Source organism: Cucurbita moschata, unplaced genomic scaffold (assembly GCF_002738365.1).
Source record: "Cucurbita moschata cultivar Rifu unplaced genomic scaffold, Cmos_1.0 Cmo_Scf00025, whole genome shotgun sequence".
Classification (NCBI taxonomy): domain Eukaryota; kingdom Viridiplantae; phylum Streptophyta; class Magnoliopsida; order Cucurbitales; family Cucurbitaceae; genus Cucurbita; species Cucurbita moschata.
In genome coordinates this window covers 405,764-421,255 of record NW_019268541.1, presented here as the reverse complement: position 1 = coordinate 421,255, position 15,492 = coordinate 405,764, and the positions used below count along the sequence as shown (strand labels likewise).

At 34.2% G+C, this 15,492-nt stretch overlaps 3 protein-coding genes across 3 annotated transcripts in view; 1 reads left to right on the top strand and 2 right to left on the bottom strand.

Moving 5' to 3' along the window:
• Positions 1–261, bottom strand: part of LOC111461867 (ABC transporter G family member 38-like) — a 6,979-nt gene extending 6,718 nt beyond the window's left edge. The window contains exon 1 of the mRNA XM_023105582.1: positions 97–261. Coding sequence (XP_022961350.1) covers positions 97–229 — 133 coding nt within the window. The 5' untranslated portion in view covers positions 230–261. The remainder of the gene's footprint in view (positions 1–96) is intronic.
• Positions 262–4,861: 4,600 nt separating this feature from the next.
• On the top strand, positions 4,862–7,237 carry LOC111461765 (myb family transcription factor EFM-like). Its single transcript, XM_023105408.1, has 4 exons — positions 4,862–5,145; positions 5,605–6,210; positions 6,312–6,388; positions 6,721–7,237. Exons 1-4 carry the CDS (start codon positions 4,995–4,997, stop codon positions 7,183–7,185), a joined length of 1,299 nt encoding a protein of 432 aa, XP_022961176.1. The 5' UTR covers positions 4,862–4,994; the 3' UTR covers positions 7,186–7,237.
• A 1,688-nt stretch (positions 7,238–8,925) lies between these two features.
• LOC111461762 (DELLA protein SLR1-like) lies at positions 8,926–10,661 on the bottom strand. Its single transcript, XM_023105406.1, has one exon. It carries the CDS (start codon positions 10,548–10,550, stop codon positions 8,964–8,966), a length of 1,587 nt encoding a protein of 528 aa, XP_022961174.1. The 5' UTR covers positions 10,551–10,661; the 3' UTR covers positions 8,926–8,963.
• Between the last annotated feature and the right edge of the window lie 4,831 nt (positions 10,662–15,492).

Here is a 15,492-nt window from a genome sequence, read left to right as displayed (position 1 = left end):
AAAAAAAAAAAAAAAAAAAAATCGTCTGAAATTTAAGAGAGAAACAGGGGCGGGAATGAAGATTCAAAGAGAGTGCATTATTTCTTAGTTCTTAACCTGTAACGCCATGCAGAAGAGCTATTCGAGCCCTTTGATAGGTAGGAAGCCTCTGAAGAGAATCCCACCCAAGAGCAGCTTCTTGTGCATCGTCTTTCCGAAAGCTGTCTCCACACGAGCTCTCCTTCCCCATGGCGCCGTCTTCTCTGCACAACACTAGCCGATTAGCGGCATATATATACATTTAGTGTGAACAATGAACATGATTGGAGTCCTTGTAAGGAAAGAAACTAAAAAAAAAAAAACCCGATTAAATCGAAAGATGTTTTTTGGCAATTTTAAATAAATTATTATTTTTTATTAAATAAACTGTCCCAAACTACCCTTCCCTTCCATACCTCTAACAATAAAAAGTTACCGACCAAATAATGGTAAATTTACTTAATAATTATTTACTTAAATCATTTCTAAATAAAGCTTATTGACCTATTATAATTTCATAAAAAAAAGTAAATAAAAAAAAGATGATAATTATAATAAATAAATAAAAAAAAAATAGTAATAATGTTGTCCAAACACCTTTCAATGAATGCATGTAAGCTGGGATGGTTGAGAGTGAGCCATGCAAAAGACGACAAATGATGTGTCTTTATTTGCATGGGACATGCATGCATCCACATTTACATGCGTGCGGTTTCAGATCACGCCACTGTTTTAGGGATCATCATACACATTTACTCGTCCGTTATTTGTCCATTTCCTTACAAATATTATGTTTTTATCTATTTTTTAAAATACCTCCCCGGGTCTATAATTCTGACACGTGTCGCGATGTAAATTATTTCCTTTTATTTTTATTTTTTATTTTTTTAACGTCGCCTACCCATAAAATAAAAATAATAAAAAAACAAACTCATGTCCTTTTTAATCTGGAGGGTACAGATTTCCTGCTATTTAAACTGCCAATGGGTGAAGAAAGTGAGGAGAAATTTTCTCCAATTTAGATTATATTTTTGTCTCCATCTTAATCCAATTTTCCCACCTAACCACCTTCAAAAAACCAGAATTTTTAAGTTTTATTTTTAACTTTCATATATTTTCATATTATTAACACATAATAATTTACAACAAACATTAATTAATAGTTTAATTTCAAAAATAAAAGATATACCTTTAACAAAGAAAAATATTTCTTTAAAATGATTAGTTTTTTAAAAGAATAACAGACAAAAATAAATAAATAAATAAATAAACTCACCTTCCATGTACAAATCTCTATCCTGATATTTATAAAAATAAATGGAGAATTTTACGAGATCGAAAAAAATAGATAGGTGGTAAGAATGGTTGAGAGATAATATTTGGATAATATATTATAATAATTAGTTATGAATATATCTTACCTCTTCGTAATTCATTAATATTCTTTCAATTTATGAGGAGATTTATAATTTTTTTTTATAGGTATTAGTTGGTAGCTTGTATTCTATTTATAACAATGAGAATACACTTCCAATTCTATTTTACTTTCTTAACAATAATAGAGACGGGAAAGGCTTCACTATCCTCACCCCACCCGTGGACATCTTTACCCTCACTCACTCCACCCAAGGGGAATGTAGCTTGAATGTTGCGGTGGTGGGAGGAGAGAAGATGGGGACAGTCAACAGTGCATGAGAGACTGAGAGGAGAGAGGAGAGAGATTGAAATTTTCTCTTCGTTTTTTTTTTTTAATTGAAAAAATTACATTTTTATTCTCCTAGGTTTAACTTAAATTATATTTAAATTTATGAGTTTTCCAAACAATTTAACAATTTTGTATTTACTTCTATTTTGATTCTTAACATTTAAAAACTAACTTTAGTTAGTTCAATTTTGGTCTCAAAATCACTTTTGACGTAATTAAAGTTAAAAATATTAGATTAGCTACTATTCTGAAAAATTAATAATATTTAACACTATTGATGATGTGTTTGATGATAATTAATTTTCTTTATAAATATACTAAGAACTAATGTCATTAATGAACTTGAATTCTGGTTGGAAACTAACATAAATCTAGGAGCACCAAATTTGAACATGGATTTAGGATTGAAATACCTACCAACTAGGTTAGAATAAATCGTTTGATACATGAATAACAGACAAAAAAAAAAAAAAAAAATGGATATTTTATTTTTTCAAAACAATTAAAAGAATTTATGTTACACATCATATATAGGTAGAGGTTTGAACATACAAACCTAAGAAATGGTATAATACTCTCCAGGTGTTCATTGAATATATATTTTATTATTTTAAAAACTTACAATTTAAATTTAAATTTCAACATTTTCAATTATACTCGGCTCAACGCTTAAATTAATTATTTCTCTTATAATATAAGCTTCTTATTAAATTTAAAATTCTTAATTAAAATGAAATTCTTTTAGAAAAAAACATCCAAAACATAAATTTTCAATATTTAGTTCTTATAATTGGAACCAAATACATATATATATATATATATATAATGCACAAGTAAGAAAAAGATGTTTTTTACTTTTTACGAATTTTAATAAAAATAAAATTTGAACTTGGACTTGGAAGCTTGGGCCGGGCGTGGGGCCAGCCCAAGCTTTAGTCCAAGTTAAGGCAACCTACTGAATGGGCCCTCCCCAATAAATAAATTATATATATATTAAGGATAATTCACCGTTCATTGCAAGCAAATATCAGGATATTTGCTTTAGATTATCATTTAAATTTATTATAAATAAATTAATTGTTAAATAATAAATATAGTTGTTTGTATATATTTGATTCTTGAATTATAAAAAATATATAATAAATCTTTAAACTTTTCTGATGTATATTATTTGATATTGTGTTTAATAAATTCTAAACAAAACCAATTATCGTTGAAATTTTAAAATTTTATTAAATAGATTTAAAATTATATAGTTTCATGTTAAAATAAAAAATAAAAAAAGAATAAAAAGAAAACACGTGTGGTGTAGCATAAAAAAGGGAATATAGATTTTACGTTGAAGAGTATTGTTCAAAATTCCAGACTTCATTAACACTCAACATGTGACTTTTTTTTTTCTTTTTTCTTTATTTTATTTTATTTATCTTTTTGGCAAGAGGCCGACCACAATTTCTATTCTCTGATTCTCCACTCTTTACCACCTTCTTCTTCAAGCCTTTTATTTTCTCCTCTTTTTTTTCTTTCTCACCCTATAACTAATTACCTAATATAAACAAAATTAAAAGGTTTTATATTATTTCCTTAAATATTAATAAATTTCGTATATTTACTGTTTGAGAGAAATATTCCAAGTTTAAAATGAGGTAAAAAATAAAAAGTATAATCAACGAGCATCTAGATGATAGATGATTAAAAAGCATGGTAGGTAGGAAACCACGCATGAAAAAATAATTAAAATTCTAATTTAGATGCCAATTAAAAGGGTGAAATATTCTCTATCTTTTTAAGTTAAGTGCATTAAGGAATTTGGCACAACCATTCATATATACATATACATATTCCCTGATTATACTTTTGGATACCTCTTTTATTTAATATCTAATATTTTACTATTTTTACTATTTTAAAACACACGTGTCATGCACGTGATATTGAGAAAAATATATATATTTTTTTAAATCACTAAGATATTTGATGTATTCGAAAATTGGTTAGTCGTTATCGGGTTATGGTGGGGGTACCCAACGGAATATTGAAAAATATAAAGATATAATTTGGAGGGAAATAGTGAAAATTTAGGGGAATATTCCTGCGTGTGGGCGCCAGACAAAAAGGATATTCAGAAGAATAATTTCAAACCGAATATATCGCGACACGTGTCACGAGGAGAATCTTTTTTCTTTTTTTCTCTTTCTTTCTTTTTTTTTTTCCTCCTTTTCCTTTTTCGAATAATTAAAAAAAAAGTCAGAGCTTGTAGCACAAGCCTCGTCATTTTTTTTTTTAACTAAGAAAATAATAACTCATTTAATATTTTATCTGCATATGATATGAATCAATGCATAATATAAATTAAAGATCTCGTCAAAGTATTCCAAAATGCATGTTAAACCAGAATCAAATTTTATATATTCTTAGTTCAATGTATAATAATTTAAAGTTATGATATTTTTTCTAATGTATTTTAAGACTTTTATTTACTTTAATATTACATTTACATTAAAAAAACCATTAATGTTTTTCATTTCGCCAATGACTATGTTTTTTTTGTAATTTTAGTTTGACATAATCAATCTTAATTGTGAAATAATTAAAATCTCAAACAATATTTTTGCAAATATTTGATCAACAAGTTAATCCGAATATTACTTCATTTGTAATAATTTTTTTATCAGTTTGTATCATAAATTTCTCTGCCTCATTTGATATTTAAACTTTCTCCGCATGTATTTTTATTTAAATTATTTAAAAGATGGGTAAAGTAAAAAAGAAAAATGTGAAAATGTGACCTGTGGTTGGTGCCACAAAGATCCAAACGGAATATGGTTGAGAACCCGAAAGAGGATAAAAGGTTGGTCTAAATTTTAGTGAGAATCTTGTTACCTTATAGTCCACTTCATTAAAGTAGGTAACCACAAGATTCCCAAACTTTAATTAATTCCAATTTAATTATTATTATTATTATTATTTTCATGAACATAGACTAAATATCCCTCTCTCTACCGTATATGCTACATTAAAGTTGTTCGTGTTACCGATATTTATTATTTAATTAAAAAAAAAAAAGATGCTTTATTCCGTTGGAAGTGAGGCATAAAAAGAAGGCAATATCCTTCCATTTTCTCGCATTAACCAACATTCCTCCACTTTCTTAAGGGAGGCTCTCTACGCCAAGCGCCAAGCGCCCACTTTTATCTTGTTGGTTGCTATGAGGGCAAGGCATGATCGAGATTAGTGAAGCTAAAGCTTGATTAATTAAGGCTAATTACTAATGGGATCCACAGAATTAGGCGCTAATTCTGATGACTACTCCTTGTCCTATGATAAGCTTCATCACTTCTTGTCTCGCCTCGAGGAAGAGCGCCTCAAAATTGATGTCTTCAAACGAGAGCTTCCACTTTGCATGCAGCTTTTAACCAACGGTACCCAATTTAATCCCCAGTTACCATCTCTTAATTTTTTTTTAATACTTATTTTCTTTTATCACTTTAAAATTAAATTAAATATATATTTTAGTTTACCGACTTTTAAAATAATGTAAGAGACTTTCGAGAATATAGAATATAGACCTTTGATATTGGGTAAGGAATATTTACTATAGAAAGAAGGTAATAAAATTCTATCTACTGAATTATGTTTAAATAAGGTAATTTAATTAAATATAGGGAGTCGAGAATATAATACTAATTTGTTGAATGGAAAAGTGAAGAAAAAATAATTATTTCTAAGAAACTTTAAAAAAGAATTCATAATTAAAATACAATAAATAATAATTTATATTTTGAAAGTTGGAGAAGAAAAATAAATGAAAATTTAAATGAAAGATTGATTTTTTTTTTTATATTTATAATTATTTAATTTGTTTTTGTTTTGGTGTTTAGCCGTGGAGACGTCGAGGAGACAGCTACAAGCCTGCAAGACGACAGGATCGGCGGCGGCGCCAGTGTTGGAAGAATTCATGCCGCTGAAAAATGCGACGGCGGCGGAGGATGAAAAGCCGGAGACGGTGATGTCCGATAAGGCAAATTGGATGACGTCAGTTCAACTTTGGAGTCAAGCAGGCGACGTAAGCAAACACCAATCTACGATAAATAATAATGCATCTACTGATCACTCCAAATTGGAAGATTGTGATAATAATAATAATAATAATAATTCAGTCAACTGTATCCAAAGAAGAATTAATCATGGAGCTTTTGTTCCGTTCAACAAAGATCGGAGCTCCGGCGGCGAGAAAGGGGCGGCGGCGAAAATGGAGTTATTGGAGAAAGGTGAAAAGAATAATAATAAAAATGAAAACAATATTATTGATGGTGGGGTGGTAATGGCGGTGGAGCAAAGGTTTGAAAATGGAGCGGCGGAGGTGGGATTAGCTCCGACGATGAGTTCAACTACGACACAGACTCACCGGAAGGCTAGGCGGTGCTGGTCGCCGGACTTGCACCGGAGATTTGTCAATGCACTTCAGATGCTTGGTGGTTCTCAAGGTATATCGATGTTAATTAATTAATTAATTAATTATGATTAAAAAAAATTGGATGGACTTTAGAGTTAATTAATTAATTAATTAAATTTTAATTGAAAACAGCTGCCACACCAAAGCAGATAAGGGAGTTGATGAAAGTAGACGGTTTGACGAACGATGAAGTAAAAAGCCATCTCCAGGTAAATTTTGTGGGTAAAAAAAAAAAAAATCCCACGGTAATTTTTCTTCTGCTTTTCCGAATTTAAATTCAGTGGTTTATTACCATTTTTTGATAAAAATAATATATCTGCAGGGAAATTATTATTTAATTAATTTATATAGAAAGAAACTTAAATTATTTTTAATTTTAAAATTTATCGAGAAAACAATGATTAAATTTGAATATTTTAATACATAAAAGCTAAAAACACGACGTCACGCACCAAAAATGTTATTTTAACCAAAGTAAAAAATTACGCAAAAAAAAAAAAAATCATTTCTGGATATCTAATTATCGTATATATACTCGCAGAAATACAGACTCCACACTAGACGACCCGGTCCAACCTTACAAGCATCTGGACCGCCAGCGGCTCAGCTCGTAGTTCTTGGTCTAGGCGGTTTGTGGGTCCCACCGGAGTACGCGGCTGCGGCAGGCGCAGCAACGCCGTCTGCCCTGTATGGACCACCGCCCTCGTCCCATCAGGCTTCCCACTTCTACACGCCGCATCTGCATCACGCATCTCTGCAGCATCATCACCAGGTACAGTTATACACGGGAGCACCAGCACAGGTGACCCAGAGCTCGCCGGAATCGGAGGTGAGGAACACCGCAGAGCGGTCAGAGAGCTTCGAGGAAGAGAAATCAGGGAGCAGTAGCTGGAGAATTGAGGGCGGCGAAAATGGCGATGAGAGGATTAAAGGAAGAGGGTCATGTGGGCGGAGATCGGAGGAGGGTGAAGAGAGTAACAGAAGTGAAATTACTCTGAAATTCTGAAATTTTAATTTTTATTATACCATAATTAGTGTTTGATTACAATATTTTTTATAAATTTATAAATTTTGTAGTATTAAGTATTTTTAATAAATTAGAAGATAATTGGATTTAAGACAAAGCCCATATCTATAATAATGGGCCGACATTGGGCCTCCCAATCCATTATTAATTTGATATGCAATGATTAAGGTTAATTAAAAAAGCTTAATTATTAATTAGAGCCACATAACTTATGATAGCTCAAAAGTTCAATCATGGGTGTTTTGATTAGAAAGAAACATCAAATATTAAATGTAAAAGGCCATAAGATGGGATCGCAGAAGGAAGGACCCCTAGTCTTGTCCGCAGAGGATCCCATCCTTAATGATGGGCCTTTCAACTTCGAGACCGAGACGGGTCTCTCTCACCGAAAATTGACCCACGAGGGAACGGACCAGGTAATTAAAAAAATACATAATATTAATTTTAGGGAATTTAATAAAAAAAATGAAAAATGTGGTAACATCGCTATCGACACGTGGGAGATTAGTAAGACGTGAGGTGCCGGGTGATGCAGAGATTAAAGGTGGTCCCCAGCAAATATTTTTGGAGCGTGGGCCATGGGATTTCCCGAGTTAGTGAGCACGCAGAAGGGGATCACGTGAAATTAGGGACTGGTAGGGCCACATCTCGGGTCTACCGGGTCCAGGTTCTTTCGACTTGACCCGCTTTTTTATCGGCTTAATTCCCCCGACTTACGGAAGCCTGTTTCCTTAGCCATCTTCCTTTCCTGTTTTATGAAACCCATTATATCTCCCGTTGGTGGGTGGAATTGTTTAAATTTAAAAGTTGGAGGACTTGATTGTAATTTTAATTAGTTTTTGGTATTTGTGAAACAGAACCCAATGAGATTGAGTGGCAGCGAAGCAGCAGAGAACGCCCCTCTTTTAGACATTTGATCGAACAGTTTGCAGGGGCCCAAAATGTAATGCAAAACAGCACAAGTTGAGTCAGTGGAAGACCCCATGGACAGGCCAGCTGCGGCGATGACACAGTTTCTGCACACCCTACCTGCGTCAACGTGGCTTGAACACTCATCCAACACCTCTCCCTTTCTAGAACCGGCCATTTTAGCCAGCCCTCATAATTAATTACCCGGGAAGAAGGGGTCCCGTTGCTGAGTCCGTTTTTCCTTTACGGTCGGGCAATCCCACATGCCATCCCTATTATTCCAATCACCCCTTCCTGGGTCACCTTTCCCCAGCACAACCCCACTCCCACCACTACTTTTATTTTTTCTTTTGCTTTCTGGTCCTCCCCCAATTCTTCTTTTTCCATATCGCCCCCTCCCTGAATTTTTAAAATAAATAATAATGTTATTTGATAACAAATTAAATATACATAGTTGGTGAAATGTAGGTTAGTTTAGGTACAAGGAAACGCAAGGCACACTATCCAAGTTGTCCCTAATAAAGGAACATATAATTAACCTACTAATTAGGGTATCCCTAAGATAGTACTAATTCAGATTAATATTTTAAACCATCTGATGGATAAAGCTAAACCGCCTCTAAGAATAGAAGATTAGATCCAAGGTCCATATCATTGACTCTTTATATTAAAATTTAATGCAATATGATGGATATATTTCTATTTTTTTATTTTTTATTTTTTATTTTTTATTTTTTTTGGGGTTCGATGAAAGTAAAGAAGGGGGAAAAAAAATATATGTAATAAAAAAAGAATTTTACATGACACTTATTTGTAATAATAATAATAATAATATTATTATTATTATTTTATATTGGTTCTCCGAATGGATGAGTTGCGTCGGGCGGCGGTGCGGCTTGCCAAGCGGAAGCCGCGAGAAGAGGGCGGCTGTGCCAGCCGAGGGTTAAACACCCTTCGTTCTCCTCGACGGAGAATCCTTCGGCGGAGAAGAGCGTGAGCAGCATACTGGCTTGCTTGAAGGCGTTGGATCCCAAATGGAGGGCTCTAAAGCCGGCTTGGTGGAGCCGAGACCTCCATTTGATGAGAGGTTCGTGGCGTTCGACTCGAGCCGATCCTTCACAGCTTACCACGTTGCAAATTTCTCTCTGTAGATACATCTCCGCGAAAGCCTTCTCCGGCATCTTACAGCAAGCTTCGAGTGAATCGAACATGGTGGAGTAGTAAAATAACGCCTCTGTGAACCGCTCCAAGAACCCGGTCTGGTTGTGGTCTGCTTCTTGTTCGACCACCGTCATGATCTTTGGCTTCAAACTCCGGATCCACCCGAGAACCATTTCCAAGGGGGAGGAGAACTGGTTGTTGTTTCCCAGTAGCCGGTGGAGCTGCATAACGGAGTTCACCGCCACCGTCTCCTTAGGACTCACCTGGAGCATCCACGGCTTCACATCTTCCAGCCTCGCCGCCGCTACGCCGCGGAAGGCGAATCGGACGTTCACCGACCGAGCCAACTCGGCGAGTCTTAACCCGATTTCACGCAGCGAGTCGCGGCCGTCGGGAGAAGGTGGGCCAATGCCAGTTAAACGGAGAAGAGGAGGGCCGCCGGGGCGGAGAGCGAGGGCTTGGATTAATGCCGGCCATTGTAAACCGTGCATTAGATTAAAATCGATGACGTGGACGCAATCGTGACCGTCGAAGGCTTCCAAAATGGCTTGGTTGGCGGTGAAATGGGCGAATTTAAGGTAAGGGCAAGCTTCGTAATAATGGTGATAGAGAAGCTCATTTTCGTAGCCGGTGCTAGTAGTGGTAGGGTCATGTGGTGTGAACACGCGCCGAGTCAGCGCGTCAATGAAGTGACCGGCGACTTTCCCGATGCCGCAATCGGTGTTGATGCCAGAGAGCAAACTTTGCATTTCAACAAACAGAGACCCAGCCAATGGAAAATCGCCACGATGGATGGAATCGGCACAAGTAACCAACATATGGACGAGTTTTATACCGGAGTCTTCCTCCATGGCGGTGACGACGGTTAGCTGATTCTGGGCAAGGTTCTGGTGTTGCGCAGCAACACAAGGATCAATCCAGGAAACATTTCCGGGCGTCTGATTAGAAACCGTAAAGAGATCGGGAAAATCGGATAGATCAGACGGCAAGGATGCCGTTTCATTAAACTCAGAGAGAATGGAATCAACCCAAGAAGCGATGTCGGAAGGGTTATAATGGACCGCATCGGAGGCGAGTTGAGAGATCTCAGAGGAAGAGTTGAACATAGCAGATTCAAGGCGCTCGAGTCGTTGAGCAACGTGTTGGAGGTCGGAGGAGCGGACCTTATAGCCAGCGCCGGCGAGAAGGCCATCGATATCTTGAGGTTTGGTGACGGTGGAGGAGGAGCTGCCGCTGCTGCTGCCGGAAGAGGCGGCGGAATCGAAAGGATCCATTAAATTGATTAATTTACAGAGTAAAGAGATGGCCGTAGAGGAAGCATAGAGGTGAGGAACAGAAGGATTTCAGAGAGAGAGAGAGAGAGAGAGAGAAGCAATGTATCTGAGAATTCAAGAACAGCCATGGAAAATGGGGAAATAACCAGTTAAAAACCCTCACAATCAAAATTATATTTTATTTAAAAATAAAATATATTATATTATAATTACCAGTTGAGAGTGGGACCCACCACACTGCATAAACGGTAGTAGACACCTAATTTCTACTTGCTTTTCAATATAAGAGATTTTAAGTACCACAAAATATTATTTATTTTTCCCCCCCCCAAAATATTCCCTCGGGAAATCATTATTATGTATCGTAAAAAACCATCTAAAATTTAATTCCAATTCGAAAAATCCGTTGAAAATCGAGAAAATTATAATAATAATAAAAAAAAAACTAAAACAGAATCTCTATGCAACCTGCAGTTAGACACACGTGGACAAAAAACGTTATACCGAATGACGTTGCTCTGCACAGTGCCCTCCACGCCATCCATGTCATTTGTATGAGATATTATTTGTCATTAATTTAATTTCGAAAATTATTATTGGGATTATTAATTATGCTGAATAGAGTGGTCACAATCCACGTCATTTAGAGCAACATTAATTGATTTTAAGTCCCATTATTAAGACAAAGATAGCGACACCCATCCCACTGGGCCCATTTAAATAATCTATTAATTATTCGTATTATATACCATAATTATTCTTTTTCAAAATTAAATAACCCCCCCCACGTTCACCTCTCCTGTAATTATCTTAATATATTCTAATATTTGTAATTTAATAATAAAACAAAAAGAAAAAAAATAATTAAAAATAAAAAAAAATTATGGTGTGTAGGTGAAGTGGTCCAAGAATTACAGATATGATTACATGGGAAATAGGAACGGTTGCATGCATGCAAGCAATTGAAATTTACATATTTCCCATTTAATTTTATTTATTTTTTAATGAGCTGGCTGGCTGTCACCAAACAGGACCGACGTTGATTTTGGCAAATAAAGTGCCTACGTGTACACATTTCTGTATTTCATTTCATAATTCAAAATTATTCAATTTGGTCAAACCATAATTTTATTTTTTAAATTTTATAAAAAAATTAATAAAAATTCCTTATATAAGTAAGTATTAGTAACCAAATATATTTATAAACCATAAGGAATTAAAGGTTACATAATAAAAATCGAACCCAAAAAAAAAAAAAAAAAAAAAAAAAAAAAGGAATTTCGTAAGTGTGCATGTGCAGGAGATTGAAATGGCACATGGGTGTTCCTGTCTAAGCCATGGCCTGTGGTCCAGAACATCAAATATGCATAATACAAAGCATAATCTTCTCTGTGACAGTGAGCTTCTAAAACCCCAGCTCTCTCTATGCATTTATTTTTATTTTTTTTATGTCACATTTTCAGCTACTTGATGGGACTAATTATTATTATTATTTTCATGAAACTAAACTATGTATTAAATGTATTAAATGTAACATATAAGTTAAGGGTATTTTATTAATTTAATAAAAAAAAAATATTAAATATGTGGAGAATGTGTTTCTCAGGGGTTGGTGAACATAAATGGAAAGTTTAGAAAGAATGATACAATAGAAACTTAATTTGGATTTGGAATTAAATATTTAATTATTTGTTACTTACTTTATCTAAATTAGTACGGACGTGTGATATGAAACAATGGTAATTAATTGGTAGCAAATAATGGATGAGATTATTCGAGTTATAGCCAAATTTGACCCATTTTTTTAAAAACAATAAATGCAGGTAAAACTACGTGGCATTAATATTAATTTAAAAGTCTATGAATTTTAAGGACTGGTTCTCAATCTTTAGTCATTTGCCATAATCTCCATGAAATAATGGCTACTTGCCATTAAATTTTGTACGTGCCATGTTATCCTATTTTATTATCAAAATTGTCCCTACCTTGTAAATATAAAACATAAAAATAAAATAAATTACACAAAAAAAAATATATATAATAATATAATAAAATTGTTAAAAATAATCTGAGGCCCAATCTTTATGGGCTTTTTGAGGCCCAATTTGGGCGATCCATAACGGTCATTGAACAGAATTAAATCACCAATTAGGCCCAATTCGGATCTTTTGAATCGGTCTCGAATGATTTTGAGATTTTTTTTACTTTTGAAGTTTGTTCCAAAAATATTATTGGTTAAAAAAAAACATTCTATAACAAATATATAAAAATTAGAAGATATATTTTAAATATTTGTAAATTGACATGGAGGCTAAAATGTTATCTCCTCGCTTTTTAAAAGTGAAGATTAAGAGTCTAACACGAGTGCAAAAAATTATTAAGATGTCACAAATATAAATTTGCTCCAAACAAATTACGTTTAACTTTAAAGTTCTTATAATTGAGCATTTGAAAAAGAAAGTGTCCATCGTTGGCATAGTTAATCATTTTCATTTTCTTTTAAGTCTTTCGTAGTTATTACATCATCAGGATCGCTTATTTAGATGTGGTTTTTGTTAGATGAACACGACTCCCCACAATGATATGATATTGTCCACTTTGAATATAAGCTTTCATGCCTTTGCTTTCGGTTTTTCCAATGGAGAGAGTATTATTTGATTATAAATTCATGATCATTCCCTAAATTGGCTGAGACTTCCATCGTCCAACAATTTTGATTTATTCATTTATTCGAACGTCACGATAAAAAAAAAAAAAAAAACTGTATATCCACTATAGAGTATAATATTAAATTTATGGCATGAGCTTTAAATTGACATATTGATTCCGTGGTCCCGGGGTGAAAATGATAGATAAATACAGCCTCGTGTGCTTATTATATTTGACTTTCAAATTTGTTGACATAATTTATTACTCACAAAAACTTTCATAATTAAAAAAAAAAAAACATAATTAATCCAGAAAAATCCTTTAATTTCATTACTTTACTCATCAATTATTTCCACTGAGTGGACGATACATCTAATTATTAATTCGAAGGAAAATAAAAGTATTTTATTACCGCTGAGGCAATCATGCAACTCTCTCTTTGTTCATGCTGCCGGAGCAAAGTCATAATCTGCAGCTATGCTTACGCCTCCGCCGGCACCGGGTGGCGGCGGAGGAAGCGGCAGAGGCGGAGGTGGTGGGTCCAGGTAGTTCTTACCGCCATTGCCGCAATCTCCATGGCTGTTCTTGCAACTGGATTCAATGGGAGGCATCATTTTTGTTTCTTCTTCTGAGCCCAAAGGGAGACCAAAAGGGTTTAGCTGCAAAGCGAAGTAAAGGGAGAAGCCTGCGTTTTAGGCACCCGGCTTTGATGCTTTATATAAGGAGTGCGGTGGTGGGTTTCTATTGTTTCTTCAAATAAGGTAATTAGGTTTATTGGAATAATATTAGATGCGCATGCATGCATAAGTCCCTTTATAACTCACATTAACTATACATATATTTAATTATAATCACACTCTCCAATAATTATCTTCGTCCAGGTTTGTCCGAGGCTTGTTGTTTATAGCCACATGTCAATGTCTCAGTCATGTTTGTCTATACTGTGTTGTCCATACCCAAAACCCCACTTATAGACTTTTACTATTTCATGTTGTGTCAATACAAGGATGTATGACTGTTTACCAAAATCACGTCTAACCCTAAAATGTACTATATGGGTAGGCTAGTTGTCACTTTTTCCTACCTGGGTTATATACTATCAAAGTTGTTGGTGTTCTTATAACATTGCTTTCTTTCAAAGTTGTTTTCAATGTATTTCCTCACTCTCATTTTCTAAAAACATTCTCCCGAATTAAACTCAAGGTTCGAGCATATGCCAACCTGGTCATTGGGTTAAAATAAGTACCGCACAATCGTTCTCTTGCTTTTACAAGAGTGCAATTGTAACCAGGGGTGAATAATTGAATTTTAGGTCGTTTTATTCTCTTTCAAACGGTAAATAGTTCGCCGTCGACGACCTTCTAGATGCGTGATTTGAACTAAACAAAATAAGAATGTGGGAAAAGAACAAGAAGCATGGGTGAAAAAAAGGTGGATGCTTAGATGCTCGACCTCGGTCGTGTTCCAATTTGGAAGAATATTGGTTGCTGACAGAAACCAAAAGCTGATTTAACACACACTATACTAGAATCCAATCCACTCTTCCCAATCTATTTATGTTTTTAGTAATATCAAACAGCTCGTGTCTTAGTGTGACAAAGATTCCATGAGATAGAGATTGGTTTTCAGCTAAAATTCCCATTAACTAATGTCGTATTCATATACATCAATCAATCAATGGGCGGGCGTCGTTGTTAAAAGAATAATTTTAAAACCATTTACATCGTTCGTTGCTAAACTAAAATATGCACGAATAAAATTTTTTAAATTACTCGCAAACGTAAACATAACCCATTTTTTTATTTTAAATCAAGTAAGTTAGATTCTTATAATAGAGGGTTGAATATGATCACGTTTTCTAATTTTGGTATAAAAAAACATAGGATTATTTTTGTTCTTATCCATGAATTGTGATTAATCTTCCCCTTTACTTAGTTGTTTATATTCTATTCCAAATTAGTTCATGAATTGAAATCAACCAGCTTTAGAATTTTGCATCTTAGTTACGTAACCCATCAGGCTTGTGTTGTTGTATGCATAGCCTTCTTTGCCACTTAGAAGTCTTAAGCAAGTGTTTAATACTCTAAACCCATCTCTGTATATATGGAATCGTTATGCAAAATAGATCATCCAAGGTGGTTGGATTAGGTTAAGAGATATGTTCCATTTGTTCCTAGTTCTTTGATGGAATGGTAATCAAGAGTAGCATTATTACAGGATTTATTCTTGATTTAATATGTATAACCTCTATTTGCATGTTGTTCTCTAGCACGTTTGAAGCTAAGTTTATAGG